General features: G+C 34.4%; 2 protein-coding genes across 4 annotated transcripts in view; both read right to left on the bottom strand.

Annotated features, from left to right (window-relative positions):
* palmdb (palmdelphin b) overlaps window positions 1-15,969 on the bottom strand; it is a 39,400-nt gene that overhangs the window by 4,994 nt on the left and 18,437 nt on the right. The window contains exon 1 of one of the 3 annotated variants that reach the window (XM_051097819.1): window positions 5,911-7,644. The exons of the other annotated variants lie outside the window; for them this stretch is intronic. The gene's annotated coding sequence lies outside the window, so the exon portion shown is untranslated. Of the gene's footprint in view, window positions 1-5,910; window positions 7,645-15,969 lie in introns of those variants that run through there. 3 annotated transcript variants of the gene reach the window in all.
* On the bottom strand, window positions 8,359-15,810 carry LOC127155542 (palmdelphin-like). The gene is made up of 3 exons (XM_051097822.1): window positions 15,588-15,810; window positions 13,164-14,069; window positions 8,359-9,260 (listed from the first exon to the last, which is right to left on the bottom strand). Exons 1-3 carry the CDS (start codon window positions 15,718-15,720, stop codon window positions 9,220-9,222), a joined length of 1,080 nt encoding a protein of 359 aa, XP_050953779.1. The 5' UTR covers window positions 15,721-15,810; the 3' UTR covers window positions 8,359-9,219.

The raw sequence follows: 15,969 nt of genomic DNA, 5'->3' as shown, positions 1-15,969 counted from the left end.
ACATTTAAAATCTTTATTTCCCTACAGCGAATAATGATCCTGAAGTCTCACCCATAGGCTTACTTCGGCATTGAGGAAAAAGGTGGATAATCAGTTTTACCAAAGCCAATAAAAGGCAAGCCTGCAACCTTTAGCTAAAAAAGCGTAACGCTAATGCTAACGCTTCCAGTTTGAGAAAGGAGACCAGAGGCTATTTTCTTTAAATGAATGTCAATGGAAGAGAGGCTTCACTACACTAAAACAGCTTTTTAGAGGAAACAGCTTATCATTTAATGAATCGACAGCCTATCAGCTAATCTTCAAACATGTTTTACACTAAACAAAACTTTTGGATTCAACTATTTTTAAGAGTTTACACAGAAAAACATATGCCATTTTATAAGAGAAGTCACAGACTTTTTGTGACAGGTGGGATTTAACTTATGGCACTTCTCATTCATTCCCATAGATATGTATACATAGATGCCTCATTAGCGACAGTTTCTGTGGGCTGCTATACATAAGCTGTCTGCTATATTGTAATGGTCAACTTGTCATTATTCACCATAGTAATCAATGAATATTCGAAGATGCCACAATCCTGCACAGCCGATGATCTGCAAACCCATTGTATAGTAAATGACGTCAAGTTGACCGTTACAAAATGACGGATGGGTCTATGTGCTTGGAGCGATCAAATGCAGCTGTGGCATCTATCCACAAGTATGTTCATTCATATGGTATCTGTAAATGGTGATTAAGTGTTGCACAACTGAAATTCAATGACGTCTGTAATGTGATTGGTTATCAAGACACACGTGATCAAGTTGGCCCTTATGCTTTCTCCAATAGTAAGTAATACAGACCCTCTCATACTCCCAACAGTAAGATAATCTGTGGTTTTACTACAAATACCATAGTTAATCTATGGTTAGTGAAGCAAAACCATGGTTAATTTGTGTTTACCATTGTTTAGCTATAATAACCATGCTTTTTTAGTTTTATAAGTAGTAAAAGCATGGTTAATTTTCATAATATTGTGGGACATTTAATTGCATCCCTTACGAAAATTAACATGGTTTTATTATAGTAAAAATGTAGTAACCTTGTTTTTTTTGGCGTATTGATTACCATTTGTATAACCACAGTTTTATTACAAGAACAATGGATAAACTATGGATAGTGTAGCAAAACCATGGTTCATTTGAGGTTAACACCCTGATAGTACACATACATCACAGAGATGTCAATTTGACGTCTATTTAGATCTGGAAGATGTATTTTTTAAAGTGTTCACTCGTCTGCAATACGTCTCTCTGTTGAAAATACCAGCATGTGCTGGTTAGGTAGGTTTTGAAGCTGGTCCTTAGCTGGTCCTAAGCTGGTCTTGAGCAGAAGCTAGTTGCTTAGGACCAGCTTAGGACCAGCTCAAACCAGCACCCATGCTTCAAAACCTACCTAACCAGCATATGCTGTTTTTTTCAACAGAGATATAGGACGTTTCCTATCAGATGTCAAATAGACGTGTTTCGGATGTCTTTAAGATGTTTATGATTTAGAACGTATGTAAAACTGACATCTTACAGACATCTGTCAGATGTTTGTACACAGCAGATGCTTTCCAGATCAAGCGATCTTTAACAGACATTTGTATGTTTCACGCTGAAAAATAATGAATGGGATACTTTCATTACCTTGCGGCGCCCGCGTCAACGGAAGATATATGCAACTCATACGTCATGACCGTTAACGGACGGAACATTATGAAAACAATTCAGTATCTTTTTTCAGACATAACCTGTACGGATGCCGAAAAGCAGTTGTGAGAGAAGCACAACAGCTTATTTAATGGAAAAAACGACCGGTAAGGATAGTACTCAGAGTGAAATAACTTCAAAACCGTTACTGCAGCCAATTTTTATGTAAAGTACTGTAGAAATCACACAAATTTGGGTACGTAGATGAAAAAGTGAGTGAAGCACACATAAACACGTCTAGCAACGCCTGTGTTTTCTTCCTTAATCTTGAGACTCAAGTGTTGAAAGGCACCATGTTGTTGTAATTGAACAGCACTTCAAAAACCAGGTTAGTTAAGTGTTAGTTTCACTCCACATAGAAATTCTTACCTTTTGAACTGACTGCCAAATCGCACCTTTTTACATCTGTTTAACACAGTGTCAAAGGTATTTTTAACGTGCACAGGCATTTGCAATTCACCTTGGCTTCCTTATGTAAAATATGCAACATTATATGAGATTATTCCAGTGTATATGAAGAAAGTGGAAGCTATTGTTTACTCTCACAGTGAATTATTTCACATAAGTGGGTTATAGTAGGAAGGAATAAGTAGATTCATTATGTAATACTGCAGAACTGGCTCTTCTCCTCATGCATGGCAAACTTTTGTCCTGTAGATAATCAGCACAGGCTCTGGATCAGACCAGGAATGGAAGAGAATGAGGAAGAAGAAGAAGAAGAAAATCCCTTGAGGGCCAAATCCACTGACGGAACTGACTAATCTTCACTGACCGCAGGTTTTTTTCATATTTCTATACAAGAGGGCACATCATGTGAGAATTAAGAATCAATCACACATCGCTTGTCGTTTCTTGTCTTGTTGATGCGCCACTGAAGAGCGTTTGATCACGGCAGCGTGGTTTGTTTACATGGATTTTTCTGATCTAATTCGTACCAACTGCCGAGTGCCAAAGTGGTGTGTGATCTAACACTCAAACTCCTTCTGACAGACGAAATCAGCTGCCATGGGGATTAGCAAAGGATTTTTTCCCCCTCAGAACATCAAAACCACAATTACACACTTTCATACACATAACATGCTATCAGTACAATATGGAAGTTGTGCTAAAATCAAAATGCACAAATTGACGGCATCATTCACAGATTTTGTAAGCCGTTTACATCACTTTGGCTTGAAATACTTCCACCGTCTAGCTTTTTCTTGACGCCCGTTTGGTATAATTACCACCGCTGCATGAAAGTCTCCACAATCATTCAAAACTCGAACGGCATGCTAATGTGACCACTAAAAACAGTCAAAATTATGTGAAATTACCATCCACTTCAGCGCCTGCCCATTTCACCCCAATCAAGCTACACAAAGGCACAAAGCCTCATGAAAATGACAAGCGCTAAAGTGTTGACTACCATGGCAACACCCCCCTACCCGACTCCTCCTCTAGCAGCTCAGCTTGTGAGAAAACTTCAACACGCTCGCACCCTCTCCGTCTCAGCATTTGTGTCATGACAATCTGTATTCCATAAATTATTCAGTGACAATAACATTTGCATTGAAGGCAGACGGAGGTACCAGCGTGTCCCAGTACCTACCGTGAGCTTTAGAAACAGGAGCCAGAAGGAGATCATCTCCACTTTGCCAAGAAAATCTTCTCGGTGAAACCAGCACTCTGGGCTTGAGTAAATACATTGCGAATGCATGTATAGGAAGTGAACTTGATGTGATAAGGGAGTTATTGGCAGAAATGTCACTGCGAGTTGGTCTGATGTCACTGATGTTTGCATGAGTGGTCACCTCAGGGCATCTCTGACTGGTTAACAGCTGCATCTGATCAATAGAGTGGCTTGTCAGTGAGGTCATGTGTCACTTTCTGATGGGTTTCCTTAAATGACTCCTTCCAGGGAGTGATTTCATGGGAAATGTAGCAGTTGGGGGCGGAGCTATCACTAATAAATACAACTAAGAATCACGTTTCGGTATCAGAAAGTTGTGCATATCATTGTGCAAGCACAGGCCATTGAAAAGAGCATTTTAGGCTCAAGGTTGTTCTATTCAGAATGAAATAATAACCTGCGTGGAGCATCGCAGTAACAGGTGCTGGGGGGCCAGAGCGTAGGTGGCCATTCAGACATATGTGACTGGCATGGAGCCCTTGGATATGGAAAGGCAATGTGCTCAGATGAGAAAAATGTCACTATGCGGCATGAGAGCACTGCAGACTAAGATGTCTAAAACTGAATATTTTGAAAGATTTATCAGCTTGAATGGAAAAAGTGTTTATTTTTTTTATTTAGTGACTACAAAAAATTAATAGCATGATTACAAGAAATAATTTTTGGAAGCTGCTTATAAGTATAGAGTGGTTTTAATACAGCAAGATAATAAATATTTATAAAGATATGTGAATGAAGTTCAGATAGTAGTTTAGACCTTCACTGAATATGTATATATAGAAATATATACACAGTATGTATATGAAATCATGTATTTATAAAAATATGTATTTGTATAAATATTATGAAAATATATATTTTTATTAAAAAAAAAACAGAATAATCACTAAATTTCATTATATACACAACTTTACAATATTTGTGTGTGTGTGTGTGTATATAAATACACATTTTTAACCATTTTTAAACAAAAGAGTAATATCTGTAGCGTTGAAATATTATTTTTTAATATTATGTTGCAGTTATAATCACTCGTTATTTTAGACCAATTTTGATGTGAATGCGTCAACAAATAAAAGACTGCAAAAAATAAAATTACTAATCAGAATTTTTGTCGTTTTACTGTAAATCCAAAGCAAATTGTGCAAAATACTAAAACTTGTTTATTTAAGAGGATATAACTTCTTTAAAATATATATATATATATATATATATATATATATATTCTCCCTGCATTGTCTTTCTTTAAAAATTTTACATTTTAAATTTATAGTGAATATATGGTGATATTTTGCTATATTTAAAATAATAAAAATAAATAAAAAATAATTTAAACATTTTTTTTACTAGAAAATGTGACAACAGCATTGATTAAAAATATATAATTACAGCATACTGTATTTTTTTTAACAGTTTGTTAAACAAATGTGTGATATCTGTAGTTGAAATATTATTTCTGGTGCATTATGTCACCAGATATCAAAATGGACACAAATTCTAAATAAAAAAAAAACAAAACTCATTATGAATACTGCATTTTATGAATACATGTATGCATATAGGCTTCGAAAATGTTATCCAGATTTTTGCTGACATATTAATAGCAGTTCATCTGGCAGCTTTCTGCTCCTCTCTGCATTAATGTGAGGGTGAAATGGAGCAGGAGACATCCTCATCTGTAATCATTTCCAAAGAGGATCCATCCCTGTCTCACATTTACCCCGGGCACACACACACACACGCCTCCACTCACCCACGCGGACACTTTAATTCACTCTAAAACACACAGTCACACTCACACACCCACACACACACACATTGAGCTGAGAAGCCCAGTGCTGATGTTGTCTGACAACATCTCAGATCTCGTATTCCACGTTTTCAGAAGTGCTTGAGGTTTGTACGAGCAGCCTGGGATTAATTAAACTTTCACAGCTTCTTTTTCTGAGGTTGTTTCACAGAGACGGCAACATTTTCACGCTCCAGGGTCAAATGAAAGGACATTGATAAATACAAGCCCAAAATAATGAGTTTTATTGATGACTAATACATAATTTTTTAAAAATCCATGATATGGCAACTCATAAAAATGTAACAATATACATAGCAAGCACTTTTCCGATATTATTTCTCACATTAATGATGCAACAACGTGAAGTTCGATATAAAATACAATCCACGTCTCTAAAAAAAGAAAAAAAAAACACAGACTGCAGATATAAACCTGTCACCCCATGCAATCGTACACACTCTCACACACTTGTTTGCACCAAATCAAGTCTCTTTAGACCATATCAGCACTAATTCATTGTGTTTAGCATCTTTATGTCATTACATCTTAATAATATTACATTCTTTACAGCACCACAGACAAAATTTAACAGCAATCCAGCACAAGCTACATATAAAGCCAACAGCATGACACCTAAACAAGTTCATTCACCCCATATTCGTTTTCATAAAGTGGAAGTCTGACTATTCATAAAGTTCTCTGTGTCCTACCTTGTTGTGATACGAGCCGAGAGAGGACAGGGTACGTGCTCAGCGATTCTGTCTTGGCTGAAGCTCTGCTTCTCTGTAACCACAGAGACTGTGACTTACTCTGAATGTACCAGAAACAGCCAATAGCTGAGCAGCCTCAGCCGTTCCGACACACGCACACAGTTGCACAAGGAATTTCTTAAAAGCTTTCTGTCAATCAGGCATATTCTCAAGGTTTCATGTAATGGGTTTCTCATCTTTAGAGAAACGGTCATAATACGGTTTATGATTGTCCTCTCAAAACCTGCCCTCTGCACTGACGCAGTGGCAAAGTTTAAGATCGGGTGACTCAGAAATAATATCGCAGTTGTAAACAGACAATTTTGATGTGAATTATGCCAACAAATACTAGACTGCAACAAATAATATGTCTAATCAGTATTTTTGACATTTTACTGTAAAAATATTTAGACAGGATAAATTTACTTCCAAAGAAAAATGTGTAAAATACTAAAACTTGTTTATTTAAAAGATATAACTCATTTTCTGAATGAAAGAATATTTACATATTTAGAATATAAGATATTTTCACCCTGCCTTTTCTTTCTCTAAAAATTATATAATTACAGAATATTGTATTTTTTTTAACAGTTTCTGATATCTGTAGCATTTAAATATTATTTCTTTATATTACATTGCAGTTGTAAACACTTGTTACTTGTTTTAGATCAATTTTGATGTCAACAAATACTATACTGCAAAATTATCCTGTAAAAATATATACAGTAGACAGGAAACATTTACTTCCAAAGCAAAATGTGTAAAATATTAAAAACTTGTTTATTTAAGAAAATATAGCTTGTTTTTTGAATAAAAGAATATTTAGAGAATTGGTTATTTTTTTCAGCTTTTTCTTGCTTTTTCTCAAAAAAAAATGCTAAATGTATCATTAACAAGAAATCACATATTTTCTAAAGCATTTCTTATTCGTTTGCTATATTTAAAATAATAATAATAAATGAAAAAGTATATTATTTTAGGGATGTTTATGTTTTGTGACACCATCATGATTTTAAAATATATAATTACAGCATACTGTATTTTTTAACAGTTTTTAAACAAAGAGTGATATCTGTAGTGTTGAAATATTATTTCTTTATATTATATTGCAGTTGTAAATATTTGTCACGTTTTTTTAGACCAATTTTGATGTGAATCATGTCAACAAATACTAGACTGCAAAAAATATTACTAATCAGTATTTTTGTGATTTTACTGTAAAAAATATCTAGGCAGAATACATTTACTTCCAAAGCAAAATGTGTAAAATACTAAAACTTGTTTATTTAAGAGAATATAACTTAGGTTTTTTTTGTTTGTTTGTTTTTAAATATATTTTTACCCAATTGGTTATTTTTCTTGTCTTTTTTTTCTCTAAAAATACATTTATGGGTAACAAAAATGACATATTCTCTAAAACATTTATTAATATCTTTTGCTATATTTAAAATAATATTAAAAATTAAATAAATGTATATTGTTTTAGGGACGTTTATGTTTTTTGTACTATAAAATGTGACGATAACACTGATTAAAAATATATAATATTACAGCATATTTTGTTTTTTTTTACAGTTTTTATGCAAAAGAGTAATATCTATAGTCACTTCTTTTAGACCAATTTTGGACAATTACTAGACTGCAAAAATTGTTTATATAACTTGGAATATAACTTGGTTTCTGAATAAAATAATATTTAGAGAATATACATCTAGAATATATATATATATATATATATATATATATATATGTGTGTGTGTGTGTGTGTTTTACTAGAAAATGCGACAACAGCACAAATTAAATATATATATAATTACAGCATATTGTATTTTTGTAACAGTTTGTTAAACAAAAGAATGATATCTGTAGTTTTGAAATATTATTTCTTTATATTACAAATGAATAAAAGAATATTTAGAGAATATATTTTTTACCCAGTTGGTTATTTTTCCTTTTCTTTTTCTGAAAATTGCTAAATTTATGACTAACAAGAATTTTTTTGCTATATTTAAAATAATCTAAAAAAAATAAATAAATGTATTTTGTTTAAGGGATGTTTATGTTTTTTTGTACTAGAAAATGTACAAAATGTACAAAAGACAGGATAAATTTACTTCCAAAACTAAATGTGTAAAATACTAAAACTTATTTATTTAAGAGAATATAACTTTAATATATAATGTGATATATAACGTTTTCTGAATAAAAGAATATTTAGAGAATATATTTTTTACCCAACTTGTTATTTGTCTTGCTTTTTCTTTCTTTAAAAATTGCTAAATTTATGATTAACAAAAAATTACATATTCTCTACAACATTTCTTAAAATATTTTGCTATATTTCATATAATAATAAAAATAAAATAAAAGTATAGTGTTTTAGGGATGTTTATTTTTTTTTTTTTTTTTTACTAGAAAATGTGATGATATATTTAAAATATATTAATACAGCATTTTATTTTTTAACAGTTTTTAAAGAAAAGAGTGATATCTATAGCATTAAAATATATTATTTCTTTATATTATATTGCAGTTATAAACACTTGTTATCTTAGACCAATTTTGATGTAAATGTGTCAACAAATATTATACTGAAAAAAAAATAATATTACTAATCAGTATTTTTGTGGTTTTACAAACTTACAAAACTTGTTTATTTAAGAGAATATAACTTGTTTTTTAAATATATTTTTTTACCCAATTGGTTATTTTTTCCTGCCTTTTCTTTCTCTAAAAATTGTAAAATTTATGGTGAACAAAAATGACATAATCTCTAAAAAGGTAAAACATATTTTGCTATATTTAAAATAATAATAATAAATGTAATTCATTTTAAATTGTTCATGGTAGAAAATGTGACAATAGCACTGATTAAAAATATATAATTACAGCATGGTGTATTTTTTTTAACAGTTTTTAAACAAAAGAGTTATATCTGTTGGAATATTATTTCTGAAGCATTAAATGAAGTCACCAGATATTAAAATTTGCCTCTGTAAAGGGGACAGAAAAAAAAGAATTTTCTATATATTTTTTCCTTTCTCCACTTTGATTAAAAAGAGAAAAAACAACAACAAACAACAAATTACAGAACAGTCAACTGAAGAACATTATGTACAAACATGGAATAATGAACAAATGCTGTTTTTGGCACTCAAATATGATTCATGTCATAAGCAATTTTTTTCCAGATCAGTCTCTCAGACTCAGTCCATTTCATCCTCATCAGGAAGTACAAGATGTCCACATTGTAATCTTGCTTTGAAGAGCTTACATGTATTTTCCTAGTTGAGACAGTTTGATTGGCAGCGCTGTGGAGAGGACAGTAAGAATATTTCAGTTTACCCGTGCCTAGATATTCAGCATGCAGGTGGTTAGTTCGTTTCAAGCCAATCAAAACCCAGTACGATCAGTCATTCAAATCAATTGATTTGTCTGTGGTCTGTCATTAGAGAGAATGATGGGATTGCAGTTAACACATTTATCCTGCACTGGCGTGCCAAAATCAGGGGATGACAAAACAGAGAAAACAATGAATATGCAGAATGTTGAGGATTTTAGCATTAATTTTGCACCTTACGTAATGCAAGCCAAGGATTATTACATAACACTCTCTTTAGCAGATGTTATGAAAGACCTCTTGAGCAGACACAACGTCTTAAAAGCTACCAAGGACAAAGTGCTCAATTATAGCTGATGGACAGGAACGGTGCATTACTCTGGTGGAGAAAAGAAAAAAAAAAAGAAATCGACAAAACTACCCTGAAATACACATTAGCTGTCGGAAAACAGCTGAACCTATAATGAAACAAAATAAAGACAGTGTGTAAAGAATGAAAAATGGCTCAGAATGATATCTAAGAAAGCCATTATGTTTTAGCAGACATTACACACATTTACCATGGTAACCATTGCCTCTGCCATGATACCATATAGAAATTACTACAATAGGTGACTATGGGATTTCTTATTTGAATCGTTTTTGACAGTGACTATATCCACCTTATTTTTCAATGCAGATGTGAGCTGTTTTCTGGTAATGTGCTAGACTTACGATTCATAAGCCGGCGTAAGGAAATAACGGGAAGAATAACAAAGTGCAGTAAATGGTAAAACTGCACTACAAACCATTGTGTTCATAATTAAGATAATTCATTAAAATAATGTTGCAAGACACATGATCAAGCAGCAAAACAAGCTGTTTTGTACAGCTAAAAACAGATGGAAGCAGATGAGACCAGAAGTCAGACACATTACCTTTACAAATGGCTGCACCTGCTCTTATGTTGAAAATAAGATGGATACCATGGTACTTTTTTGTGTTATGGTAAATCCCAAGTCTCTAAAGTCTGATATTGGTAAGCAAATCTTACTGTATTGCTCCAAAAACAGTCAAAGTACACACAAAAGTATGACAGCAGCAGGTTAATTTGTCAAAGCATATATTTATTAATTGTATTAATCATATAAAAACAAGCCAGTTGTTATAAGACAAGCATTAGGTTTCATTTCATGCATTTTTCCAAGTGTGGATGCTCCTAACGCTGACAAAATGTGAAGATATGGGCCACTAGGTGGAAGTAAAGCAGCAAGAGTTTACTTGAGGAGACTGGTTTACTTTAGTACTCCTCTGATGGATATTTTAGTTGATGATAAGTCTAGTATTTTTCTGGTTGTCAGTAATGTTTCCTTGCTCTCTTAAAGGGGTCATCAGATGCCCATTTTCCACAAGTTGATATGATTCTTTAGAGTCTTAATGAAAAATCTATAATGTACTTTGGTTAAAAATTCTCAATGGTAGTGTAAAACAACACCCTTTTTACCTTGCCAAAATCAGCTCTGCAAAAACGATCCTGTTCTGGTCGAGGTTGCTTTAAATGTTAATGAGCTCTGCTCGCCCCGCCCCGCCCCGCCCCTCTCTTCTCTCTGTGGAGTGACGAGCCTGTTTAATTTAGCTGCGTTTAGCTAGCACGTTATTTGGAAAGGCGATCACAAAGATTCATTAAAAAACCCTTATTCTCACTTCTGCTGTAAGTGAAGCTGGATCACGAATGATTTGCGTGAACATAGACGGATATATGTAGATCGGGAGGCGCATTCCATTCACAAATAAACGTAATCCACTGCATCTTCAGCAGCATAGATGTCGGGAGTAAATGACGACCGCTACGTTCATTATTACATCCAGCAACACAACACTTCAATCGCTCAATCTGAGATATTCTTGTCTAACTTACATCCCTGTTTCGGCATCGAAACAATGGAGGTCGGACTGTTACAGCTGATTTAGGCGGGTCTGAGGTAAGACGCTTATGTCAATCAACTATCGTGGGAGCGGCCTCTGTCGGTGTGACGGCTCAATTTAAAAAAGGGGATATTATTTTTACAGATTAATTAAAAACCACTGCATGGATTTTTATCATTATAGAGTAGATTTGTACATACACTTCCAACACACATTAATGTTTAAACAACATGTAAAAGTGAACTTTGCATCCGATGACCCCTTTAAAGTTACAGTAAGGTTCGACATCAGTTAAAGCATTAGGTATCATGAAACAGAATAAACATTTGAAAGCAGTTATTTAAATTGTTTATTGGCAACTCAAGTTTAATCATAATGTTAACTAATGTTAATTTATACAACTTGAAATGTTTATACAACAAAATGTTCTAAATCTGCATGTGTAGAAATTAGCATGAACCAAAATTAATAAGTGCTATGAAAGTGGTTGTACATAATACCTGATGCATTAAAAGAGACAGTTCACCCAAAAATGAAAATTCTGTCATATTACTCAATCTCATGTAGTTTCAAACCTGTATGACTTTCTTTCTTCAGGAAACAAACTACATTGGAGCCAACTGACTTCAATTGTTAAAGGATTAGTTTAGTTCCAGAACAAACATTTACAGATAATGTACTCACCCCCTTGTCATCCAAGATGTTCATGTCTTTCTCTCTATATAATTAACTTCTATGGTGCCCCCAAGTTTGAACTTCCAAAATTCAGTTTAAATGCAGCTTCAAAAGGCTCTAAACGGTCCCATGGAAGAAGGGTCTTATCTAGCAAAACAATTCATTGAATTGATATAGTTTTTAACCTCAAATGCTCATATTGTCTAGCTCTGCGTGAACTTTGTGTATTGAGGTTAAAAAGTATATAAATTGTAAATTTGTTTTTTTAGAAAATAACCAATCGTTTCGCTAGGTAGGACCCTTCTCCATTGGCTGGGATCATTTAAACTGCATTGTGGAACTTCAAACTCAGGGGCACCATAGAAGTCAATTATATGGAGAGAAATCCTGTAATGTTTTCCTCAAAAAACATAATTTCTTTACGACTGAAGAAAGAAAGACATGAACATCTTCGATGACAAGGGGGTGAGTACATTATCTGTAATTTTTTGTTCTGAAAGTGAACTACTCTTTTTAAAGAGATAGTTATTCAAAACAAATTTATTCTATCATTAATTACTCACGCTCACATCGTTCCAAACCCGTGAGACCTTCATTCATCTTTGGAACACAAATTAAAGGGGTGATGAACTGAGAAACTAAAATCTGATCTTTTGACATATAAGAGGTCATTGTACTACAAAAACATCCTGTAAGTTTCTTTATTTTTAATGAAGCTCCAGACTGTGTCAGTAAGAACTCTTTTGTTTACTTAATTTTACCTCAGATTCATTTACAATTACCCATAGCGTCAGTGAAGGCAGTTCATGATCCCTTTAAGATATTTTTGATGAACTCCAAGAGCTTTCTGACCCTACATAGACAGCAACACAACTACCACATTCAAGGTCCAGAAAGGTAGTAAGGACATTGAGACTGAACCACTGATGTCACACGGACTATTTTAATGATGTTCTTACTACCTTTCGGGGCCTTGAACTTGTCAATTGCGTTGCTGTCTATGCAGGGTCAGAAAGCTTTTGGATTTCATCAAAAATATCTTAATTTGTGTTCTGAAAATGAACGAAGGTTTTACAGGTTTGAAACGACATGAGGGTGAGTAACTGATGACAGAATTTTCACTTTTGTGTAAACTATCCCTTTAAATGATGAAAGGTTTTTCAGTTTTGGATGATATATCCCTTAATGTTAACATATGGAACCTTATTGTAAAGTGTTGCCAATAACTCAAAGAAATGCATAAAGTTAGTATGAAATTAGAAGCCAAAGTGTCTTCTCACTCTTCGAATGGTACCTGTGTCTATCGGGTCTTTAGTTTCATTTCCTAGCGTCTGTCTTCCAGAGCTGGAGGTTCTGATGCCACCAGGCCTGATCTCAGAGCGGTACACCATACTGTTGGGTTTGAAGATCTTGCTGCGGTAGCCTAGAGGGTGGTACGACAAAGTCGCTTCCTCAGGATCTTCATCATCATCACCAATAACTACCAGTTCAGCTTGGATTCCTTCATCTTCCTCATCGGATACAACATTCTGATAACCCATGAAGATCATGGTAACAGGTTCACCAGATTCCACCTCGGGAGGGAGGAAGCTCACAAAGTTGAGACTAGAATCTTCCTTTTGATTCAGAGGTGAATACCGTCCAAATCCCAGCCCGGAGTCTGCCGTTGGAGTTATCCGATGCTGTTCCTCATACTCTTGTGTGGGAGAAGATGCGGGGCTGATTCTGGTTACACCGCTGTATTCGCTATTAGCACATGATCCGTTTTGAGCTGGTTGGTTGGTGCCTAAATAGACAACAGCTTCTTGTTTGGGAAAGTTCTCAGCTTGAAAAGGAATCTGGTTCTTGTCGGGCATCTGAAAGCCATGAAGGCTAATATAGCCTCTTTCTGTCCTCTGAGGGGTTGTAGGTCGACTGAATGGGCTTGAAAACACAGGTTCATGGTATTCCACATCTGTTGGGGCTTTCTTCTCTGAGGCTTTCAAGAGAAGTTCCTCTACTTCAAGTGGGCTCATCTCAGTCATGTCGTTCTGGGAATCCCGTCCATCAGGTGGCAAGGCATAGACAGATTTATGCCCATCGTCATAGACTTTGATGCCTTGTTCTTGGAGATCCAGAGGTGCGATGGTGGCTGTGGAGAGGATGTGACTCTCACCAGTGCGGAGATCTTTTTCTACACTGATCTTCATGGTGTATGCAGCTGAAAGGAAATTACAGTGTTAAACACAAACCAAATATTTAATACTTTTTTAAAATGATGTTACAAAATGCTTGTTATTTTTTATTTAGTACTGACCTGCATAAGATATTTAACATAAAAGATATTTACATATAGTCCACAAGAGTACAATAATAGTTGAATTTATAAAAATGACCCTGTTCAAAAGTTTACATACACTTGATTCAAACAAATTCTTAGGTTTTTCAGCATTGTTGTGTATTTGAACCCTTTCCACCAATGACTGTATGATTTTGAGATCCATCTTCTCACAATAAGGACAACTAAAGGAATCATATGCAACTATTACAGAAGGTTCAAATGCTCACTGATCCTTCAGAAGGAAAAACAATGCATTAAGAGCCGGGGGGGTGAAAACTTTTGGACTTTTAAGACCAGGGTAAATATAACTTATTTTGTCTTCTGGGGAACATGTAAGTATCTTCTGTAGCTTCCAAAGGGCAGGACTAAATGAAAAAAAAAAAAAATGATATTTAGGCAAAATAAGAAAAATGTACACATCCCCATGCTGTTCAGAAGTTTACACCCCCAGCTCTTAATGCATCGTTTTTCCTTCTGGAGCATGAGTGAGCATTTGGACCTTCTGTAATAGTTGCATTTGAGTCCCTCAGTTGTCCTCAGAGTGAAAAGATGGATCTCAAAATCATATGGTCATTGTTGGAAAGGGTTCAAATACACAAAAATGCTGAAAAACCAAAGAATTTGTGAGACCTTAACAATGTTTCTGAAATATAGCAGGCAGTTTAACTGTTCAGGACAAACAAGGAACTCATGAACAACTATCATTAAAAAAAAAAAAAAAAACAGGGTAAATTTTTATAAATTCAGCTATTATTTTCTATGTAAACATCTTTATGTGAAACATCTCTTTCATGTCAGTACTAATAAACAATGGTTTATTTTGGTAAAATAATTAACATTTTGCAGGTGCATGTAAACTTCAACTGTATATTTTTGGCAACTGTAAATCCCTTTCACGCCAGAAATTAAACTAATAACCCTCAGCCTCACTCCCATTTTCTCTCAACACAGGAGGTGTCAGTGAATTTAAAAATGGAATTTAAAAGTAACTAGTTACTTGAAAAAGTAATCTGATTACATAACTTGTGTTACTTGTAATGCGTTACCCGCAACACCCCTGGCTGAAACACTATAACACATGGGCTCTTGTGGCTTATTGCTTTAATAAAAAAATGTGTCATCTTGCAGTCTGTAGCTAGATATAATATCCTGTTCAGCTGGTGATGTTTTGATTATTGGGCCTCTTTCATAATTCTGTGTCATGCCCATAATTACAGTCATGGATAACATCTTTTTCATGTTTTTTATTAAAATACTAAAACAGCATTTACATACCTTGAATTGCTATAATTACAGAAGTGGACAGTTTGACGACATGTTTGCACTGTCTAAACATCCTGACATATTTCAAGTGCTCATTATATCAGCAAATAGTTGATGGTGTAAACAAAAGCCTACCTTTTTTCTCCTGTTCTTCATCAGTTTCATGTTTTCCTGGCGTGACACTTCTCCTCCTGGTTTTGGGAGTATAGCACTTTGGGACGTCAGGTATGGCAGTGTAGATGTATTGGACTGGCTCTGTAAGAAGCATCTGTTGAGGAAGTCTCGTGGGAAAGAATGCTCTACAAATAGCAATAAACCAAAAATAGACATTTCTTTACCTGGCCGGATATTTGCGTTTACTTCCTGCGGGGAAATACAGTAGTTTGTGGAGTGCCAAAACCGGATTTTATGAAGAGATAAGGAGAACAAAACCAAGTTTCATACCGTTCAAAACACACCAGATCACACATCACGCAAACCGATCCTTTTCTCACAGCAGCAACTGGCAACAAACAAT

This window comes from Labeo rohita, chromosome 24, assembly GCF_022985175.1.
Source record: "Labeo rohita strain BAU-BD-2019 chromosome 24, IGBB_LRoh.1.0, whole genome shotgun sequence".
Lineage (NCBI taxonomy): Eukaryota > Metazoa > Chordata > Actinopteri > Cypriniformes > Cyprinidae > Labeo > Labeo rohita.
Note: the sequence above shows the minus strand (reverse complement) of the source record. Positions and strands in the feature narration are given on the sequence as shown.